The sequence below is a fragment of the Punica granatum genome, chromosome 5 (assembly GCF_007655135.1).
Source record: "Punica granatum isolate Tunisia-2019 chromosome 5, ASM765513v2, whole genome shotgun sequence".
NCBI lineage: Eukaryota > Viridiplantae > Streptophyta > Magnoliopsida > Myrtales > Lythraceae > Punica > Punica granatum.
Window position 1 is genome coordinate 2,427,439 of NC_045131.1, and position 19,983 is coordinate 2,447,421.

General features: G+C 38.1%; 1 protein-coding gene across 4 annotated transcripts; it reads right to left on the reverse strand.

The window, feature by feature from the left end:
• Positions 1–3,281: 3,281 nt before the first annotated feature.
• LOC116208194 (ubiquitin carboxyl-terminal hydrolase 8-like) lies at positions 3,282–9,649 on the reverse strand. 4 transcript variants are annotated; one of them, XM_031541499.1, is made up of 14 exons: positions 9,206–9,342; positions 8,250–8,450; positions 7,971–8,071; positions 7,787–7,838; positions 7,463–7,522; positions 7,267–7,359; positions 6,540–6,893; positions 6,300–6,440; positions 6,027–6,197; positions 5,510–5,767; positions 5,276–5,418; positions 4,585–5,100; positions 4,045–4,318; positions 3,282–3,884 (listed from the first exon to the last, which is right to left on the reverse strand). In XM_031541499.1, the coding sequence occupies exons 2-14, from the start codon at positions 8,268–8,270 to the stop codon at positions 3,771–3,773; spliced, it is 2,298 nt and encodes a 765-aa protein (XP_031397359.1). In that variant the 5' UTR covers positions 8,271–8,450; positions 9,206–9,342; the 3' UTR covers positions 3,282–3,770. The 4 variants fall into 4 exon arrangements, with proteins under 4 accessions (XP_031397359.1, XP_031397357.1, XP_031397358.1 ...); XM_031541497.1 differs by lacking the exon at positions 7,971–8,071 and having other exon boundaries at positions 7,787–7,925; positions 9,186–9,645; XM_031541498.1 differs by lacking the exon at positions 7,971–8,071 and having other exon boundaries at positions 7,787–7,925; positions 9,206–9,336.
• Between the last annotated feature and the right edge of the window lie 10,334 nt (positions 9,650–19,983).

The window sequence follows — 19,983 nt, forward strand, 5'->3', positions numbered from 1 at the left end:
TGAAAAATCTAGAGATAGGACATGGGTTCAGTTGGAGAATGAAGAGAATGATTGGTGAGAGAGGAGCTATCATTTGCCCAGTTGATGTATCATCTTATTGTAGAATCGGCTCGGCCGTCAAAGCATATGGTACTTTCTACACTATATCATAGAAGACACAGCTGTTCAATTGCTGGGGTCAAGACGGAGACGCTACACGGGAAATGCCAGAGATGGCTTTGCCCCTTTTTGCCAGCGATATGTCCGATCTCATGATTTCTCATCGATATGATCGCTAAGAAATCAAGTGGGCCATATACAGTAAATGCAAACCTATAGACAGAAAAAGCAGAAGGATTCTTTTCCATGTTCCTCTCTCTTCATGGTGTTCCTCCCTCTAAAGAAAGGACTGATAGCTAGCTTTATTCACTTCCAAATGGCAAAAAGGCCCACATCAAATTTACAGCCGGATCCCCTTTGGGAGTAAGCACTAGGATAACCATGGAAGGTACGAGAGAGATTCCAAGTCATATAAATATCATTTGCTAGGGTATATATGCTCGAAGGATAGAGCTGGTGAAAAGGAGCAACTGGCTTCGGATAGATTCCTTGCCCACAAAAATTCTAACCAATCCTTCTAGGTTGAGTATTGGTGGGAGTTTATTAGATTGAGAGGATACTATTTGATTCTCTAGTCGGTTTCATTTCAATGGTTTGTGCCTTCCAACGCCTCCACCCAGCAACAAACGATGGGCCTCGGCCTGTCTAGAGTTAACCTGATTGGAAAGCAAAGGCTTCCTGTTCCAAGGATTTCTTTGCACGACCTTACAAAGAGCAAATCTCAGATGACTTCAGAAGTTCCCATTAGATAGCAATTCCCACTTCTAGTGTATATCATTTCACTGAAAGAGAAAACAGAGGACCATGTCTGGCAATGTGCAGCTTCTACCTTTCTCCCTATCTAATTACCAGGGCCAGTTGTTGTGTTGATAAATGATGAACGTTCTGGAATGGCTCTAAAATATTATGAATCAATGCTTTGAAAACTTACTATTCTGCAAAAATGACAAGCTTAACAGACCCACCGATACTAAGGAAATGCAACCCACATCACAGCCATAATAACTCACTGCAGTATATGAGAAGACGAATACGGTCACGGGCAAGTTAACCTTATGAACCGGTCAATAGATTCTACCCTCGTCTTATCAGTCCATGTACGTGCTTGCATCGTAAAATACCACAAGTAGTACGAGTATTTAAATATCATGGCATTGCTGACCTCTACATCTTTCTGTGGCCGATTGCAATGGAAGAACGGACTGATTTCCCACCCATCTGGACATCTGCATATGCCAGAAACTCCTGTGCCAGCTCCCCCTCTTCCACGGAATGGCGAATCCCCTCCCTAAGAGCATGCGCCCAATCTCAGGATCTTCCATCTTTCTCCCTGACAGACGAGAATGGACGTCATCGACTTTATCAGGATGCACGTACGGAAACACACATAAAACAAGACGTGCTGTAGAGGATCGATTCTCGCCTGTCTGTAAGGGGAGGCGCATTACACAGAGGAGTTCTTTCCACGAAATTCAACTCAAAATAAAACCAAATCCATCCAGCACGGCTTGATACCGAACCAGACGATGCGGTGCGGCATCATGCTAGCTGCTACAATACATTGCCGATTCAGCTTCAACAGGTTAAAGAACTGATCGTACCGACCAGAAACTCTTCACATCGACATAGATGATCGGCTAATGAAGCAGATACAGGAGAGGAGCATTTTGCGTTGGTGTGGTGATGAGTGGGAAGAACGGACCACCAACAATCGCCGATCGACTCTTCTCATTCTCAGCTCATGAAGTCGAAACCTCTGCATATCCTCGCATCACGGAGAAGACAGAAAGAGACGAAGGGAAGCCGCGGACGAATCGACTGATTTAGCGGGCGGGAAGGATTTTCCCCTCGTTCTCAAAATTCGCTCCTTTCAGGTCAACGACGTCGTACCGTCGCCCGCAGATGAAGTGGAGGAAGTTACCTCCAACCGGGCCTCCCAGGCCCACCAGAAGCCCAGGCCGCAGGCCCAGTTTCTGTTGTTCGATGAGAATTCTCAGAAAATGTTTGGCTTTTACAGCGTTATATATTGAAACACTTCCAAATAAATTTCTAAATGTATAGTTAAAAAGAAAGTTATTTTTCATTTTTAATATAACAATAGAAAGTAAATTTACAATTATTTATACTAGAAAATTAAGTACTCGAATATTATTTAATGTATGAACTTATAATGTTACCGTGTCAAATGAAACCTGTAAAGATCGGTATGAGTTTGGTTCAGTCTATATCAGTTTATAATGCTATACATGTTCCTTTCATCTTTTTTTTAGGTAAATTACACTCTTCTTCATTTAGATTTTCTCAAATTGACAGTTAAACCCGTTCATAGGAAGACTGGACGCTCCCCTCCCTAGGATACTTATATATTTTAAATATTTATCAGAAACAATTTATACATTCCCGCGTAACGTACGGATTCCCACCTAGTCATATATAATAGGAATAAATGTGTATGGGGTAGTTTGAAACTTCAAAGAGAGAAACAGAAATGCACATGAGGTAGTTCAGGACTTTAAATGAAATGAAAAAAAAAAAAAAAAAAAAAGCCCCAGCTTAGTTGTTTCTTTGGGTATATAATATAATATATTCATTCATTCATTCATTCATTATGAATGAATGTCGCCCTGGATTGGAATTTTAAGTGGAATAATATTGGACCAAAGCCCAGCTTATCAAGAATTTGCTAAGAATGGCCTGATGGGTGTCTTGCGCACACACGTTACTAACAACGGGCTAGTATAAATCATCTAGTATTCTATATAATCTTGGTGGATGATACCGGAAATTTATACGAATGATGGTCAGTAAGAGTCGTCCTCGGGGAAGTCGATTGTAACATTCCGAAGATTCACGGCCATCCATACCATACACGATGCTTCAAACTGCCGCTCAACTGACGTAGAAGGAATGCAAGTGACATGCAAAAACGTCTGGGTGGTGTTTAACCGTGTATAGATTCTAAACAATAGCCATCCTTTCATGTTTCCATGATTCTAACGAAGGGTTGTAGCTGCCAAATCCCGAGGTCGGAGTAGATGCATATCAGGGTTGCCCGTTCACACAAGGGCATGCCTCATGCTGTTGATGGAGCTATTGCAGTACAACCAAATACGAGATCAATCCAACGGAAAGAGAGCCGTAAAAGTTCGGCGAAGGTTGTAAGTCAAGTGCTTCCGCACACATTGAAGAGAAAGAATAGAAGCAATTCCATATTTCCCTTTCTCATGTTCATGATGTCTACTATGTGCATAGCAAAATTTCAACTTAAAACAAAAGGCATACACCTCTACTTCCTGTGTATTATGAATGTGCAGCTTCTAAATCAATCAAAATAGTTGCTGTCCCTCTATCCCGACTTCTCCAGGCCACCAATATGAAACACCATCGGTGATTGAATCAACCGATAAGAGATGGGAATATCCTATCATATATGTAATTGCACCGTTTGGTTGCAACCATGCCACGTTGATTGCAACATAGCTTGGAACAATCAACAACTGTGAGGACTGTCCCTTTTTCTCTTTTCCTTTCATTTCAAGTTGGATATGGTGTCTTTCTGAGGTTGAACTCCAATTCCTACCCGGCAACAAAAGATTGTTTACCCAAAAACAGTATCGGTGCCCTTCTCCCCTAAAATGTAACAAACACAGATTCACAGGATACAGTCGCCATTATCCTGGGACCCGCTGGTAGAAAAGAACATATGCAGCAGACGTCTTTATCTCATCCAATCTAATGGGAGAAACCCGCTCATCATCAAACTCGTACCATCTTCCTTGTCCATGCTACAAGAAAGGAAACGCCCAAGAAAAAGTATAGGAGTTATATGTCAAATTACACAGACCTGGACCCTTCAAAGAATTAGCCCATAGATCTTAATTACGAAGAAATCATGCTTCTACTCTAAGACTAAATACTCAATTGAAAAGAAATCTCTCAACTTACCTTGATGAATGCTGTATAATGACCACCTCCCAAGCCTCCGTAGTGATTACTGATTGCATAAAGATCATATTTACAGGGAAAATTACTGATACTATGGACAAGGTAACCCGAGAGATCAAGATCATTAATGGGGAAATCGACAAATGTCTCTAACTTGTTCTTCAAAGACCAGCTATACGAGAATCGTTTCAGATGAATAACCAGAATCTCCGGCAACCTCCACAGGTCCAGCTTTTTACTAGCTTGCTGATGCTTTTTGCAGCTTGGACAGTACCTAAAGTTTGAGGATCCAATGAAGGAGTCAATAAAACCATATAAACAAATTTACCTAAGATCAAGAATTTTTGACTGCCCAGGTTTTAAATTTAACCCGCTTTCTCCGTGAACAACCTATTCATTCTCGTTTTCACCTATATATATGCAACTTGGTCCAAGGTTATTTTATATTTATATTATCCCCCTTACTATGCATTGTTTCCTCAAGTGGAATAGAGCTCTTGAATTCACGAAAACTACAAGAATAAGGATGCAGAGACTAACCACATGTCCTCTGGTCCCAGAGGTTCTTCTCTCAAGAAAGCGTCTAGGCATTTATACAAGGATACAGACTCCTGAGGCCTTCTTGCAAACAACTGGGGCTTGCAAATCTCAGGCAAACTACCTAGAACATTTATGTCATACTTCTCGATCATTTTCTCTGGCCAAAAGACGTGTACATAGCTCTTCTCGTACATGGAGACCTTTAGTTGTTCATTCATTTTTACCTTTGAGGAACCTATCAAAGAAAATTGGAAAGCATTGCTAGAATATGGATCATCTTCTGTTTCAGCTTCCGATTCTGTGTCCCATGGAGTATGAGCATCTTCCATCTCGGAATCATCATTAGTAGAAGCTGAGTGTTCAGTATCATCATAGGCATTCGATGCATCTTGACTTTGCTTCAGGAGCGGGTTAACCAACTTCAAGAACTGTTTCCTTAAGTCGGATCCAAATGATGGATCAGCAACCCTTGCCAAAAGTGGAACCCCAAATTGACTTGGCTTGCTGGAGAAATCCCTGGTGCGCATGAGATGTATGAGAACAAGAATGTGAAAGAAATAATATAAATCTGAAACGAGATGATGCCTAGTCATGTACCCACATGACAAAAATTTGTTAATAAGTACAGAGTCAACTCCCATTGAATCTTGATAACAATCATATTTTGGGAGACGTACTATATCCACCATACCTTCTTTCATTGATGAACTCCACCAAAAAGGACATCTCACTTTCTTTGGGTAACCGATATGCAACAATACGATCTTCATCTCTGATCAAGTCTAAGGAGTCTGTTGGATCGTCAAGATATCGGATAATGTTGTTGTTGAATACCTAAATAAAAAAAAAATGTTCAGTCACCGGATGAATTCGTGACCAAATGTTTATCTGGTCATGCTAAAACTCTTTAAGTGATATGATATACCTCAGCCATCACAAGGGTTTCGTCGTTTCTTAAAGAACATGCACTGGTTAAAGCCTCCATGAGATCTTTCAGCATTCCATCCTTGGGTACAGTAATTGTAAAGGAAGAAGGCAACGTGGTCCCATCACTGCTAATCACTGTGAGGGTCATCGAACGCATTGCCGTTGAAGGCAATGGAACTGTCAGGTACATGAAAGGATCGAATGTAACAGACACCTTTTTGCAAAAAGGGCACACCAACTTCGACCGGTACTGACCCTAAAACAACCAAAAGATGAAGAAATTTTCTCAAACCCAAAGAAGCGTATAAGATGCAGCAAGTTCAAAAGATAAATGCAGGAATCTTGTCAAAGAAATCATGTTTCAGTTTTCATAAGATAATGGAAACATGGTTAAATTGACAATATTTATGCTTGGACTTTGAGAACTAAAAACCTAATGGATACTTTTCATCCTTGCGATGGCAATGACTAAAATGTAAGACCATAAAACTTCTTAGACACCAAAAGATACTCACTTGACAAACATCAACAATTATGGAGTCATTACGAGCTAGATGATTGTCCCAGTATTCTTTTCCTACTTCTTCATCTGGACGATCCCCTGCATCCTTGATTTCTATATAAGGCTTATGCTTTACACGGTTCAAATCTTCATGGAGTCCGTCTAACAAGAAGACAAGAAGTTCCTGTGTAAAAAAAAAAAAACATTAGTACAAAATCTACCACACTCTTGAGAGTTTAAATATTTCAACTGACCATTAGTTTAAACAACAAGAAACTGCACTAACTTGAGAATCATGTTGATTATAACCACTAAATTGGGGGGCAAAATAAGCAAGTTTTGACTTAAACAATCTGGGAGCAACTGGGGTGGATCCGGGAGCCCATATCCTTCTTAATAAGTCTCCAAATGCTAAAGCAAGACCTCCCTGGAAAAAAGATGCGATCAAAACGATCGGAGAAGAAAAAGGACATTTATATGCTAGAGAGAATATATTCATTATAGAAAGGAAAGTACATTAGTCAACCTGCATCCCCAAGGGGTTTTCACAATTTATCTCTTTCTGAAAATCTCCCAGGAAATAATCTACAAGCTTCGGAGTATGAACCAGGCATTGGATGGCACTGTTCATGAAACACGTATTACCAAGATTTTGCAATCCTTTCAGTCCCAACAAACTTAACATTCCACTGGAATTACAAGAACGTGAGGAACTTGATGTGCTTGCAAGAGAGTGGACGTCGCTGTTGATCCCACTCAACCCAAGTGAGTCACTGCATGAATATCCATCTATCTTGGAATCAAACATTGAGATTTCATCATCCCTTCCCTGCATGTCCATGGAACCTGACAATCCATGTGCCTCCAATTCCAGTAAAACCTAAGCAGGTGTATCAATTTAGAGTTATTTACAGTCCTCAAGAATTCTATGTTCTAGGGGAAAATAGAAAGTTATGAGCAAGCTAACAAAAGCATGCGACAATAAATATGAATTATTTTCTGATGAGAAAGAGAGAAAGAAATTACAAAACAAAAAAGAGGAGGGGATGAGTTCAGAAGCAAATTGAAATTTGCAATAAGAAAATTGATAATACAAATCAGTTCCATAATACAGATATAAACAACTCCTGCCTTTGCCATTCCTGAGAGGCCAATTTAGAGATAAAAGTAGGAAGCAACGTAACCTTGGGATTCTCCTAACTTACAGGAACGTATAAAGCGAATTAGAAGGAATATGTATCTAGAGGAGTCACCTCTTGTGCTGGAAGTTCTGACAAGCCAATGGCAGAATCAGTAGCATCAGTGAAAAATAAGGTAGTCTGCCCCGAGAAGTCCCAGATGCATAACTGGTCAATTGTCATAATAAAAAAATAAATAAATAAAAAGTGGTAAATTAAGAGGATGGATGGATCAACAGCCTGAAAAATCAGGTGACCAAATATAACTCACCAGGTCATTTTCCGCACTAAAGATATTAAAGGCCCACCGATAAAACTCCATTGGATTATCCTGCAAAAGAGTTTTCTGTTGTTAAAGCAGTATTGAGATTATATTTTTTTGGGTTTTGCAAACTATTTCATGGCTTCACTTGCCAAATACAGCTCAAAGCTCTATATGGAGTGGAAAAATAGGAAAAAAGAGATCCCGTAGGAATTTTTTTAAAAAAAATCCAGGTAACCACTGGATACTCTAAATACATTGAAAAACAGAATAAGAGCCCGCCATGAGAAGGGGGAAAAAAAAAGAGTTAGAATAAGAGATTTCAGAACTGACCAGTTGGCTTATTCTAACTCGCAGTGACTCTGCAACTGCTGAAACAGAAAGCCTGATCTTCAAAGGAAACACATCGTGCATTAGATTCGTCGCAGCTACTGTCACAGCAGTATTTTCCATTCTGTTAGAATTTTGTTGCCTGTATAAAAGATTGCCACATTAAGTCATGATATAAGATACTTACCTGTTCAGTTCCTGAATGAAAAATATAGCAGCGTGTAAATTCTTCAACGGCACATGTAAGAAGCCACAGACGCATCGAGAATCATAAGTAACACTAATCATCTAAACAGCGAGAAAACATGGCAAGTTTCGATTAGATATGAACGGCATCGAGACATGAGTACTCCAATTAACTGATGAAAGAAGAACAAGGGTTACCAGGAAAACTGCAAAGGAGAGAGAACAAAAATATTTCTGACCAATTAGAAGAAAAGGAAGCACTTAATTGTTTCTGCCTCACCATCTGAGAGCCTGCAACCATGTTCCTTCCCGAACCAAGGCAAATTCACGACCCAAAAATATTTCTTCATCTTCACTCTTACTTGTATCTTCTCTATGCAAATCCAGCAAGATTTGCGAGTCAGAAGCATCCACTGAATCTGCAGAGTACCGAACACCCACTATTTCCTCCGCAGTGCAGTGACGAGCCTCTTTCCACCACCTAAAATACAATTCAAACATAATGAGACGCCAGAAGGCTGGCTAATACATATTCCTCTTGGCAGATCCAGCAAACCATGGCATATACTGCATAAGTTGCAAGGCTATAATAGCAAAAGAAACTTGACAAGCCTGACAGATTTTCCATTTGCTTTTGGTGTGGTCAAGGACCCAACTAAAGTCAAGGCAAATCCTCCACTTGTTTCAGGGAAATACCCCTTTTTCCCCCAACTCAAGTACCTCTTACTGTAAAATGAATGGAACTTTTCACAGAAAACAATTCATAAGGGCAATTATTCAGACCTCCATCCATTCATTCATTTGATTTAACGAAGAAAGAAAAAGTTAACTCCTTGGGCATTCCAAGAAGAGGCCCACTTTCAGATTCTTCGCTGCCTTTGCTAAAGTCCGTCTTTGCGATAATTAGCATTCAAGCATCAAACTTTGTAACGGTTCTGGATTATGAATGCCATGGAAAATTCAATTCCGGGATATCATCGTCGTCATACTCCAAAGATATAGCAACCAAAAACACCTTGCGAAGCGATTCCTCTGCTCTTCTAGTGCATATTATTCACTTTAACTTCTTTTACCATAGATTAAACAGGAACGACCCCATTGCAAATAAACGAACTGTTTCACCAAGTCTCTTATTCGAAATCGAACAAATTGAGCACTTAAAACAGCAATAAGAGCACAGAAAAGGACATGCAACGGAAGGACCGAGTCGACTGACCCGTAAGGGACGAGGTAGACCTTCTCCCGGGCAAGATCGTCGGAATCATCGTCGGGGATATACCGGAGGAGCGGCAGGGAGCGGGAGCCATACTCAAGGTCGAAGAGGCAGTCGTCAGGGGCGAGGAGATCATCCATGGACAGAGAAGGCAGGAGGCGTGCGAGGGATCCGGCGGAGGGGTAGGAGGAGAGGATTATGGAGGCGACGGACCTGCAGAGGCGGAGGGAGGCTCTGGCGAAGCGAAAAGGTAGCGACTGGACGAGGCCGAGCACTGACGGGAGCCGAAAGCGGAGACGGAGGCGGAGGGGCTTCGCTGGGAGGGGGAAGCTGCCGATGATGCGACGGCGACGGGTCATAGCCTGAGGAACCACTGCCTCCTCGTCATTGCTGACTGCTGCTTCTGCGGTGCCAATCTCACGCGCGAGTGTGAACTTGATATCGGGTCATGCACGCGTGCAGTTGGAAGGTTGGGACTCTAGATGCGACAGTCTAGACGGTTCTTAAAGGGAGACAATGAATGAGCCCGGAGCACATACACCCAGGGTGATTTGTGGTCCCTACCGCGCGAGTTAATGTCCTTGGAGGCGTTCATGAGCCGGATGCATGTATCCATGGTATCTGAGTTCTGACTAGATCTCCGAATGACCTTTTTGCAGGTTCCGTTGGATGTCGGGGCTGACTGAGAAGTGGCTGGAAATTTGATTTTGGGTTGGACGCGGCCCACTGTGGCTTGTGGGACCTCCGGGCTCCGGCTGAACCGGATGGCATGCACTGAATCTCAATCCTTCTGGTCCGGTTCGGGCCGCGATCCAGCTCTACTTCAGCATGCATTTTCTAATGAGCGATATTGGTCCACAGGATGAATAGTCGGACTACTTGCACATTGTTAAAGCCTTGGAGCGACTGCGGGAACTTGATAACTTTATTGACTTCCAATCTTTCAAATGGTCGCATTGCTTTAGAAAGCTCGTTATGTCTGAGTGTTGGGCACACGAGACTATAGAAGTCTTCCACGAACAGAATCTATGGTTGGAAAACAGTTTCCAGGCCATCCATTTTTCGAAATCATCAGCCCGAAAACTTGAAAAATGGTCTCTAGAACAAATGCATTCCACTGGAAAACAAATGGAGCATAAACAAGTGGGCCTGCTTCTATAGCTCCTCGCCCATATTTGGACTCGTAAGCCCAACCTTTTGTTTTTCCTCATTCATCATGGGCCTGAATTGAAAATTTTGAGGAAATGTTTTCTTCTGGTTCTCTTAAGATATATTATAGATCGACTCACAGAATAATGTGTAAGTTTTACATATAGATTTTGTTTGAGACTTGAGTCAGTGTCTCGACTCTCCGAGAGCAGTTGCAAGACCTTACCGGGAACACGGGATTGAAAATCGAACTAGTACCAAGCCAAGCAGCGTGAGTATATATGCGTGTTACCGCAAACATATATTATCTAAGAGACTCACTTCTTTCTATGGCGAGCTGATTAGAAAATCTTGCAACTCATCACGAAGACGTGGCGTGGCCGTAGCTATTAGCCGGATGGCCGGCCACAAGGTGACTAAATTAGTTCAATTAATAGTATCGCATATTGCTGATATATTCAATTTTTATTATTAATGCGATGGGCATGGAGCTGAAGTCCACATCAATGGTTAATTAGTTTGGACAGTAGCTGCTCTTCGATCTTGTTTTTGCTTGTCCAATTTTTTTCTTGGCTTTCCCACAAAAAAAATAATCTTGAAGGAAAAGTAATACTCAATTCCATTAATATTCTCCAGAAAAAATAATCTTGAGCCAAGAAGAAAAAGGAAAGAAAAGAAAAGAAGAAGAAGAAGAAGAAAAGAGACACATGTATTAGCAGCCACTCATGAAAGAAAAATCATGATCAGTTTAGGAATTGTAAGAAAGACATATTCAGATGCATTTTATTTTCATATATTTACTCAAAGAAATTTAAAAAAAAAATTGCCACTCTTAGGAGCTGCGTGAGTTATTAGAGAATTGAATTCTAGTATATGTATCATGTACTTTTCAATCCTCGAAATTAATGGGAGAGGGAGATTGTCTCTTTTCCATATCGCAAAAAATAAAATAATAACGATGAATAAATTCTTCGAGGACTACGCACTTGATCAACTAGACAATGATGAATGTGGTGAATTCTTGATAAACACTACTTGGTTGTCATTTGTTTATTGGGCGGACACGAATTGTTTTTATAAAATGTGTGCCATGAATCTTCTTCCCTTTTTTTTTTCCCTTTTAGTTATCATAATATTGTTTCCAATAAGATAGTTATAAAATCGAACCGTCTTAGATCTCTCGGGCCATGAAAAAAGGCATGGCTGAATTGAAATAACACCGGCACAAGATTGTTTCCTTTACTTAAAATAAGAAATTTCTTTATACCAATCAATGAATGGTAATGTTTAATGGGGGAAAAAATTGATCGTCAAGTTTAATCACGGATATGAGTGATTTAAATAAAGATACATACATACATATATATATTTATTTTTATTTATTAGGGTTAATTGTCTTAAAAAACACAATTTTTTCACATTTTATCAATTTTAGCATACCATTTTTTTTGCCTAAAAATACTCAAACTATCAATTTGATATCAATTTTAGTATGTCTCAATATTTTTGTTAATTTAAACAAGAACTTGTGGCCACACCCTCCAACAGAGGTAGCCAAGGCTGTCGGTGACCTTATAGGGGCGGCGAGTGGCTCCAATGAGACTCTCATTGCCCGAATTTGAAAAAAGAAAAAGTAAAATCGACAAAAAAACAGGTAGTGGAAGTCTCATCGGTAGCTACCATCCCCCTAATTGAGATCACACCTTCGCCGTCATAGGCAATCCCGATTGGGTGAGTGGTGGTTGTCGTTGAGGTCCACCGATGGAAAAAATGGAATTCGTGCTAACATTAATATCAAATTGATAGTTTGTGTATTTTTAGGTCGAGAAAAATATTTGTGTTAGAATTGATCAAATATGAAAAGTTTGTGTTTTTTATGCAATTAACCATACTTATTAAAAGGGGGCCATTATATTCTTTGGGCTAATTAAAGAATACGAATGCATTTTTTAACAAGTAGTAAAATCCCTATGAAATTTTTTCCCTCCGTCGGTTTAGTGGACAAAATAGAAAGAAACACTACTCAAAATGATCCTCTTTTTTATTGATAAAATATAAAGACAAGATGAATTCGGCCACACAAATTAATCAATTGAATAATAATCTAATTAAGCAGACTTTTATTGTTCAATTATATCCCTTAAGAAGAATGATTCAATCCTACTTTTAAAGCTTTGAACGGATATTTAATTCTGGTACTTTTGTCTCGTGAGCCATTCCCAGCTGTTCTTATGTTTTTCTATATATACTGGGTAAATTCTCGTATCCAGAAAGCTGATAGACTCGATTAATTCAATTTGAATCACGTAAATTCATTAAGAGGTAATGTTTCTATGAATTTTTTTTAATTTACATGATTCGAACCAGAAATTTTATTTTAAGAAAAACAAACGCTAAATCTTTTGAATCAATCATGTCGATTAGGCTTTTCTATATTCATCCCCTAAGCTTCGGCCTTCTTGCAAATTTTGCCTTAACCAATTATAGCACAGATCTCCTCTTCAATGTGAGGGAGTCTTTTCTTTCTTTATCGACCTACAAATTGATATTTTCTATCCCGCTACTCCGACAAGGAAATCACAGCAATTTACAAGCACCAACCTTGAAAGAAAAAAAATTATCAGAACTCTTTAGTGATCATTCCGATCTTTTTCGAGTGATAAATCCTCGAATTATTTTTTTTATTCATGGTATTAAGATTTGATCCGGTCCTATAGTCATAAGAGGTCGGGATCAGTTCTCGAGGGATGGATGCCGGGATTTCCGAACGAAAGGGACGGTCGATGGCGGAGAGTATTATTTTTAATCAGGTGGAGAATTGAATGTCGAGGAGTCACGGGGGCCAAAGCCGAAACAAAAGAAAAAATCCAACTCAACCTAACTGCTCTCCCACCGGGGAAGTCGCAAGCCGAATTACGCTTTCTTGCGACCTACCGAATTGCGTCACGCTTGCCACGTGTCACCTCCCTATTGCATGGGTGGTGGCAGAGTGGGGCCACCTGTCTTTGCTGGGCCCCACTCCAGCACTTCCTGTGATTTATGTGCGCGTATTTTCTCCACACATCTCTCTCCAGTTCCCATTAAATTTTTAGTTTTTGTTTTTGGGTTTTGATGCGACCTTAAAAAAAATTAATTCTTTTCCTTCTCAAGATTTTATATCTCCCAAATTTGCTTTTTTATGATAATCTATATGGTCAGGGCGGAGCCAAAAATAAAATTCAAGAGGGGCAAAAGTCAAATAATAAAATAATTTAGAGGGGTATTGATGATTTTTTAGGGATAAAAGTTGAAATTTTTACAAATTTATATGTGAAATTTTTAAGAAATGAAAAAGTCGGGGGGTCCCCCTGAAGCCTTAATGGCTCCGCCCCTGTATATGGTGTCAGGTCATCGTAGATATCGTGACATAAAAATATTATTTGTCACTAGTCGCGTAACACCGATGTATCAATAGAGGTCGAATTCGAGTATATCCAAGAATGCTTTTCCCCGAAAAATGAGTACTTGTGCGATTTTGCAAGGGATTGGACAAGTCTATTGCTGAAGACGGTATCGATCTAAAACGACTGATGAGATCAATTTAGACTTCTCAAAGGTTGGGTAACAATCGACAAGAGTACCTCCATTGTGAAAGAGAAGCCGCCGACCCGATGACTCGAGGGAAGGCACGGTTAGCGAAATTGTATTAATTGGTTAATTACTTTCAAGTTGTACTTCTTCACCCTAGTAATCACTGCCTCGCCCAACTTATCGCATTCCATTAGCCAATCAAACTGTAAAAAACTATCAAGTTATTATCCGGCCGAATTTAATTGTGAAGATAAATTGATGCAGATCCGATAAAGGGATAGTAGTGTAGAATTGCCTTTTCAAATTTTTTTCAATGCCATCTTTCTGCTTGTCGCCATCACTATGACAAGGGAGAAATTTTGTTAGGCTGTGGTATCGTCCTACCAAATTCATCGATTTAATGGTGTGAAACCAATCCCAGTCCCCTTCTATTGTGAAAGGCGTTTGTCCCTACAAATACATAGGAAGTTGACGTGATGCTTCAGTTGATAATGATGTTGGTCTAGCTTGTGACTGACCAATTTTATGCGGGCGAATTTCTCTACCATCATATTATATAAATATAAAACATCGCGTGATTATCAACTGTTAGCTACATGCATGCGTGACAAGAGCATGCAGCATGATGGATGTGTACCCAAATCATATCGGAAGTTTTCTTTTTTCTTTTTTCTTTTGCGGTGGAGTGGAGTATCGGAAGATAAGCTGGACTGCAGTATAATATATCTTTTTCATCAAGAAGCACTTGTAAAGATTTGGTCGAAGTTATCGTTACCGAAATTAGGTCTCTAAGATATCTATGCCTTGACATTTAATTAAAAGATAAATAAATAAACGCTTACCTGATTTTCCTATCTCGTGGACAGATCGATCCAAGCGTGCATGAGACTTCTTAGCCTATAAGGAGTCGACGGTTTTGTTCTTATATATAATAAATAAATATATAAATTTGCATATCAATCTGATGAAGGAAGAAATTAGTTTTTGACTCAATAAATTCTACACACAGATTCGTAAATATTATAATTTAGTCGTCAAATTCAAAAAAAAAATAGTCAGACACACGGAAAATATTAGATACTATTACATATTCTTAGTTTTATATCTATCACGTAATACATAACTTAACGTCAAAGAAGCTTATTAAGAAATAATTAGAAACAAATTAACTATTGATGACATACAGCTAATATTAGGTTATGGTATATATATCTATTTCAGCGACCTAATCGAGTCAAGGTACAAATTTTAATTAATAATGTGCCTGAACTAATATTTAATTATTAGATAGATAAGCCAAAGCAACTAAAGCAAGCGTGTATAGCAACTTCTGCGAAACACAGTCAATTCATCTGCCCAATTTGAGAGGCTCCCAAAGCTTCAAGTCATTTCAAAAAGGGCCAAAGTCGTATTCATGAGGCCATAAGTGCACCCCACATTATTCATCAAAAAAAAAGAAGGGAAAAATGACACTTGAGGTCCTATATGTTTGTCAGTTTTTGATATCGAGTCCTATATGTTTCAGTTTGAAAAAACAAGTCCTAAAAGGTTTGGAAAAGTGACACTTTTGGTCATTTCCGTTACTCCCATTAACGGAATTCCAGTAAGACGAACGGAATGCCACGTGGCGCTTCCTAAGTGGTCAGGAGTTGGTTCGGATAGTTGGGGGTAGAATTGGGTCGGTTTCGGATCCGGATGTCTCCTTCTTCACCCGACTCCCTCCCCATGCGCCGCCCCTACGCTAGAAAGACTCCTCCACTGGCGATGGTCATAGAGCCCAAGCTCCTGGGGAGACATCAGAAAGGGAATCCTCTACCTTTCTTCTTGTTTTTTTTGCCCCTTTCTTCTTGTTTCGGGTCTTTGCAGATCTGTGGGATGATCGGAACATGAGCATTGCTATGCTTCTCCAAGCTGGAAAGTAATTGAGGCAATGGTGATATCTTGGGATTTGTCATTAACTATTTCTGCAAGTTATGTTTGAAGGGAAAGGGCCGATCATGTATTTCATATCGATTTAGCCTCTTTGCGATTTAAGTCATATGAGCTTCACATTAATCCGCTTCAAATCGTTGTTCTGCTCCTCCCCTTCATTCTACCAAACAACTCAAACGCGGAATCAAACACCTTTTGAGCTCACCACCGAGTTTCATGAGACAACATCTCGCTCAGGCATTACATCGAACACCTTTCGGGCACAATCCACACACGCCCCATGTGATGAATACATTGATCAGAAGTCGGTTCTTAATCACACCAATGTTTCAAATGGAACAATGCAAATGTTTAATGCCTTGCAATCTTAGGGTTTTCTGGAAACCATGAACAAAAAATCCACCAGACTCGCTTGCCCAAGAAGACGAAAGGTGGTGTGAGGAAAGGCTTGAAGAAGGATGGCCCTGATGCCATTGTTGCAGGGGCGGCGGTTGCAGGGGATGGAGTCGGGTGAAGAAGGAGACACCCGGCCCAAACCCGACTCGATTTTGCCCACGAAATCCGGACCCGAACCAACTTGTGACCAATCACGAAGCGCCACGTCAGCATTTAACGGCCACGTGACATGGCGGTAACGGTCAGTTAGATTTAGGACCAAAAGTGTCACTTTTCCAAATCTTTTAGGACTTGTTTTTCCAAAATGAAACATTTAGAACTCAATGTCAAAAATTGGCAAACATATAGGACCACAAGTGTCATTCTCCCAAAAAAAAAGTGCACCCCACATATGTTTCATAAAGTTTTTTTTTTCTTTTTAAGTGGGGTTAATAATAAAAAAAATTCTAAACTTTTTGCATTTTAACAATTTTAACACGAATTTTTTTATTTGACCAATTAAATCACAAACTACCGATTAGATAACAATGTCAGTACACTGTCAATTTCTTCGTTAATTTTAACCGAAATTGCTTACGTGTACATGACGGTGTCACGTGTCTCACGGTGATTGGTCGAATGAGTCCCATATATTTTTTAAAAATAAATAATATTCTGAAAATTAAAAAAATAAAAATAAAAGGCCGTCTGGCCGAAACCAAATGTGAGGAGGCGGGGAGGTGGCCGGTTTGGGGGTTTTTCGATTTCGACCGGTAGGGACCTCAATGCCGGCCCCCACCCTTCCTCCTCATTTCGGCCTTACACAGCCTTTTTTTTCCCCTCCTTTTTTGTCATTTTTTTTTTATTTTCAGAATATTATTTATTATTTAAAAAAATGTGAGATCCACTCAGTCAATCACCGTGAGTCATGTAGCATCATTATGTACACGTCAGCAATTCCAGTTAAAATTAACGGAAAAATTGACGGTGTACTAATATTATTATCTAATCGGGTAGTTTATAATTTAATTGGTTAAAGAAAAAATTCGTGCTAAAATCGTAAAAATGTGAAAAGTTTGAAATTTTTTTGTTATACTCTTTTAAGTGATGAAAGAATCCTTCGAATTAATCCATTATAGCCTCTGGGGTCTACGACTGTGGACGAACCTCTTGCTCGATTGTTCAGTAGTCCGAGTTATATACATGCACGAGTAAATAAATATGCATTCATCACAAAAAAAAAAAGAACCAATTGTAAAACCGATATATTGTGTTATATCTCATTTGTCTTGAAACAAAGACCATTTATAAACTCCAAACAATCTAAATAGCGTCATAAAAATATATATTTCAAATAATTGAAGCATTTTTATTTGAAATAATCTACTTTTTGATATTTTTGCTAACAAATTTAAAGTTATTACCGATAGTTGAATACCAAAACAGTAACAAATATGTCCAAATTTATGTATTTATGTACGAAAAAAATAATGAATCCACATAGAAATTTGTCAATGTTAAATATCATTGAAGATAGAAAATTTTCATAATTTATTGCATTAACCATTTTATAAAAAATTTACAATTCAATAAATATTTATTTATATAAATATATTATATTGCAATATCTAATATATAATAAATGTACAAATTTTACTTTACTATATATATTATAGGGAAAATAGCCCCATATAGCACATTTTTACCTTATTTTCACTCCCTAGCATGTTTTTAAAAGTTGTCACGATCTAGCACGAATTACCATTTTATTCCCGGATCTAGCACACTGTTACACTCCGTCTATTTTAGATAGAGTTTAACGGTGTGCTAGATTCGGGAATAAAATGATGATTCTTGTTAGGAAGTGAAAATAAGGTAAAAATTGTGCTACATGTGGCTATTGTCCCTTTAAAAAATATTTACCACTCTTTTAGGTGTTCTGATTTTGATAGTTTTTGTGAACCGTATGATCTCAAAACAATGTGAAACTTTTACCCTATGTTCCTGTTATTATTATAAATGTCCAAGCAAATTTTAAATTTTTCTGGGTAGTGAATTTTCAGATAAAAAATATTTACTTATTTTTTTGGTGTTATGATTTAAATAGCTTTTGTGAATTGTTCGATCTCAAAACGAGGTGGAACTTTTACCCCATGTTTCTAATATTATTATAAAGCTCCACACAAAATTTCAAATTTTTATGGGTGATGAATATTCAAATAAAAAATAATTACCCTTCTTTTCGGTGCTATAATTTTGATAGTTTTTGTGAATTGTACGATCTCAAAATGAGATGAAAATTTTTCCCCATGTTCCTAACATTATTATAAAGCTCCTCACAAATTTTTAGATTTTTCTGGACGGTGAATATTCAGATAAAATATATTAACCCATCTTTTCGATGTTCCGATTTTAATTATTTTTGTGAATTGCCCGAACTCAAAATGAGATAAAAAATTTTACCCCATATTCCTGATGTTATCATAAAGCTCCACACAAATTTTTAGACTTTTCTGGATAGTGAATCTTCAAATAAAAAATATTTACCTCTTTTTTTTGTGTTGTGATTTATATAGCTTTTGTAAATTGTCCGATCTCAAAATGAGATGAAACTTTTACCCTAGATTCCTGATATTATTATAAAGCTTTGTACAAAATTTCAAATTTTTTTGGCCGGTGAATCTTCAGATAAAAAATAATTACCATTCTTTTCGGTACTCTGATTTTGATAGTTTTTGTAAACTGTCTAATCTCAAAACTAGATGAAACTTTTTCACCATGTTCCTAACATTATTATAAAGCTCTCACAGATTTTCATATTTTTATGGGTAGTGAATCTTCAAATAAAATATATTTATCTATTTTTTTGGTGTTCCGATTTTGATAGTTTTTGTGAATCGTTCAATCTCAAAACGAGATGAAACTTTTATCCCATGTTCCTGATATTATTATAAAGCTCCACACAGATTTTCATATTTTTCTGGGTGGTGAATCTTCAGATAAAAAAATTTATCATTTTTTTTCCGTATTATGATTTTGATAGTTTTTGTGAACTGTCCAATCTAAAAAATAGCTTAAAATTTTAACCCATGTTCCCGATATTATTATAAAGTTCCACACTATTTTCAGATTTTTTTGGGCGGTGAATCTTCAAATAAAAAAAGGGGAAAAATAACCTCATATATCATAATTTTTATCTTATTTTCACTTCTTAACACGTTTTTAAAAGTTGTCACGATCTAGCACGAATCACCATTTTATTCCCGGATCTAGCACACCGTTAAACTCTGTCTAACAATGTTTAACGGTTTTTAGACGGAGTTCAACGGTGTGCTAGATTCGGGAATAAAATGGTGATTCGTGCTAGATCGTAACAACTTTTAAAAACGTGCTAGGAAGTGAAAATAATGTAAAAATTGTGCTAAATGGGGTTATTTTCCCTATATTATATAGATTTTATAAACAAAAATTGACGATGCATCTAAAATTCAATAAAAAATTATTTATATAAATATATTAGATTGCAATATCTAATCTAATATATAATACATGCACAAATTTTATTTTACTATATATATTATACATTATACATTCTTGAGATATTTTTCTTTCTTGAATGACTTCGAAAGTGCATCTTGCATCAAATCCTCACAAGGGAAATCCTAATATAATTATAGTATTCGCTCAACAGAATACCACGACACGAATAAATTTTAGGGTTAATTACCTAGAAAAGCACGACCTTTGCACTTTTTTTAAAAAATATAATACGACA

Bases quoted from the DNA above. Each gene is read 5' to 3' on its own strand.
- LOC116208194 (XM_031541497.1), bottom strand. From the start codon at position 9,541: ATGACCCGTCGCCGTCGCATCATCGGCAGCTTCCCCCTCCCAGCGAAG. The intron at 6,198-6,299 runs GTTAGTGCAGTT...TTTTTTACACAG, and splicing joins ATAATCAACATGATTCTCAA to GAACTTCTTGTCTTCTTGTT. The intron at 5,768-6,026 runs GTGAGTATCTTT...TGGTTGTTTTAG, and splicing joins TAATTGTTGATGTTTGTCAA to GGTCAGTACCGGTCGAAGTT.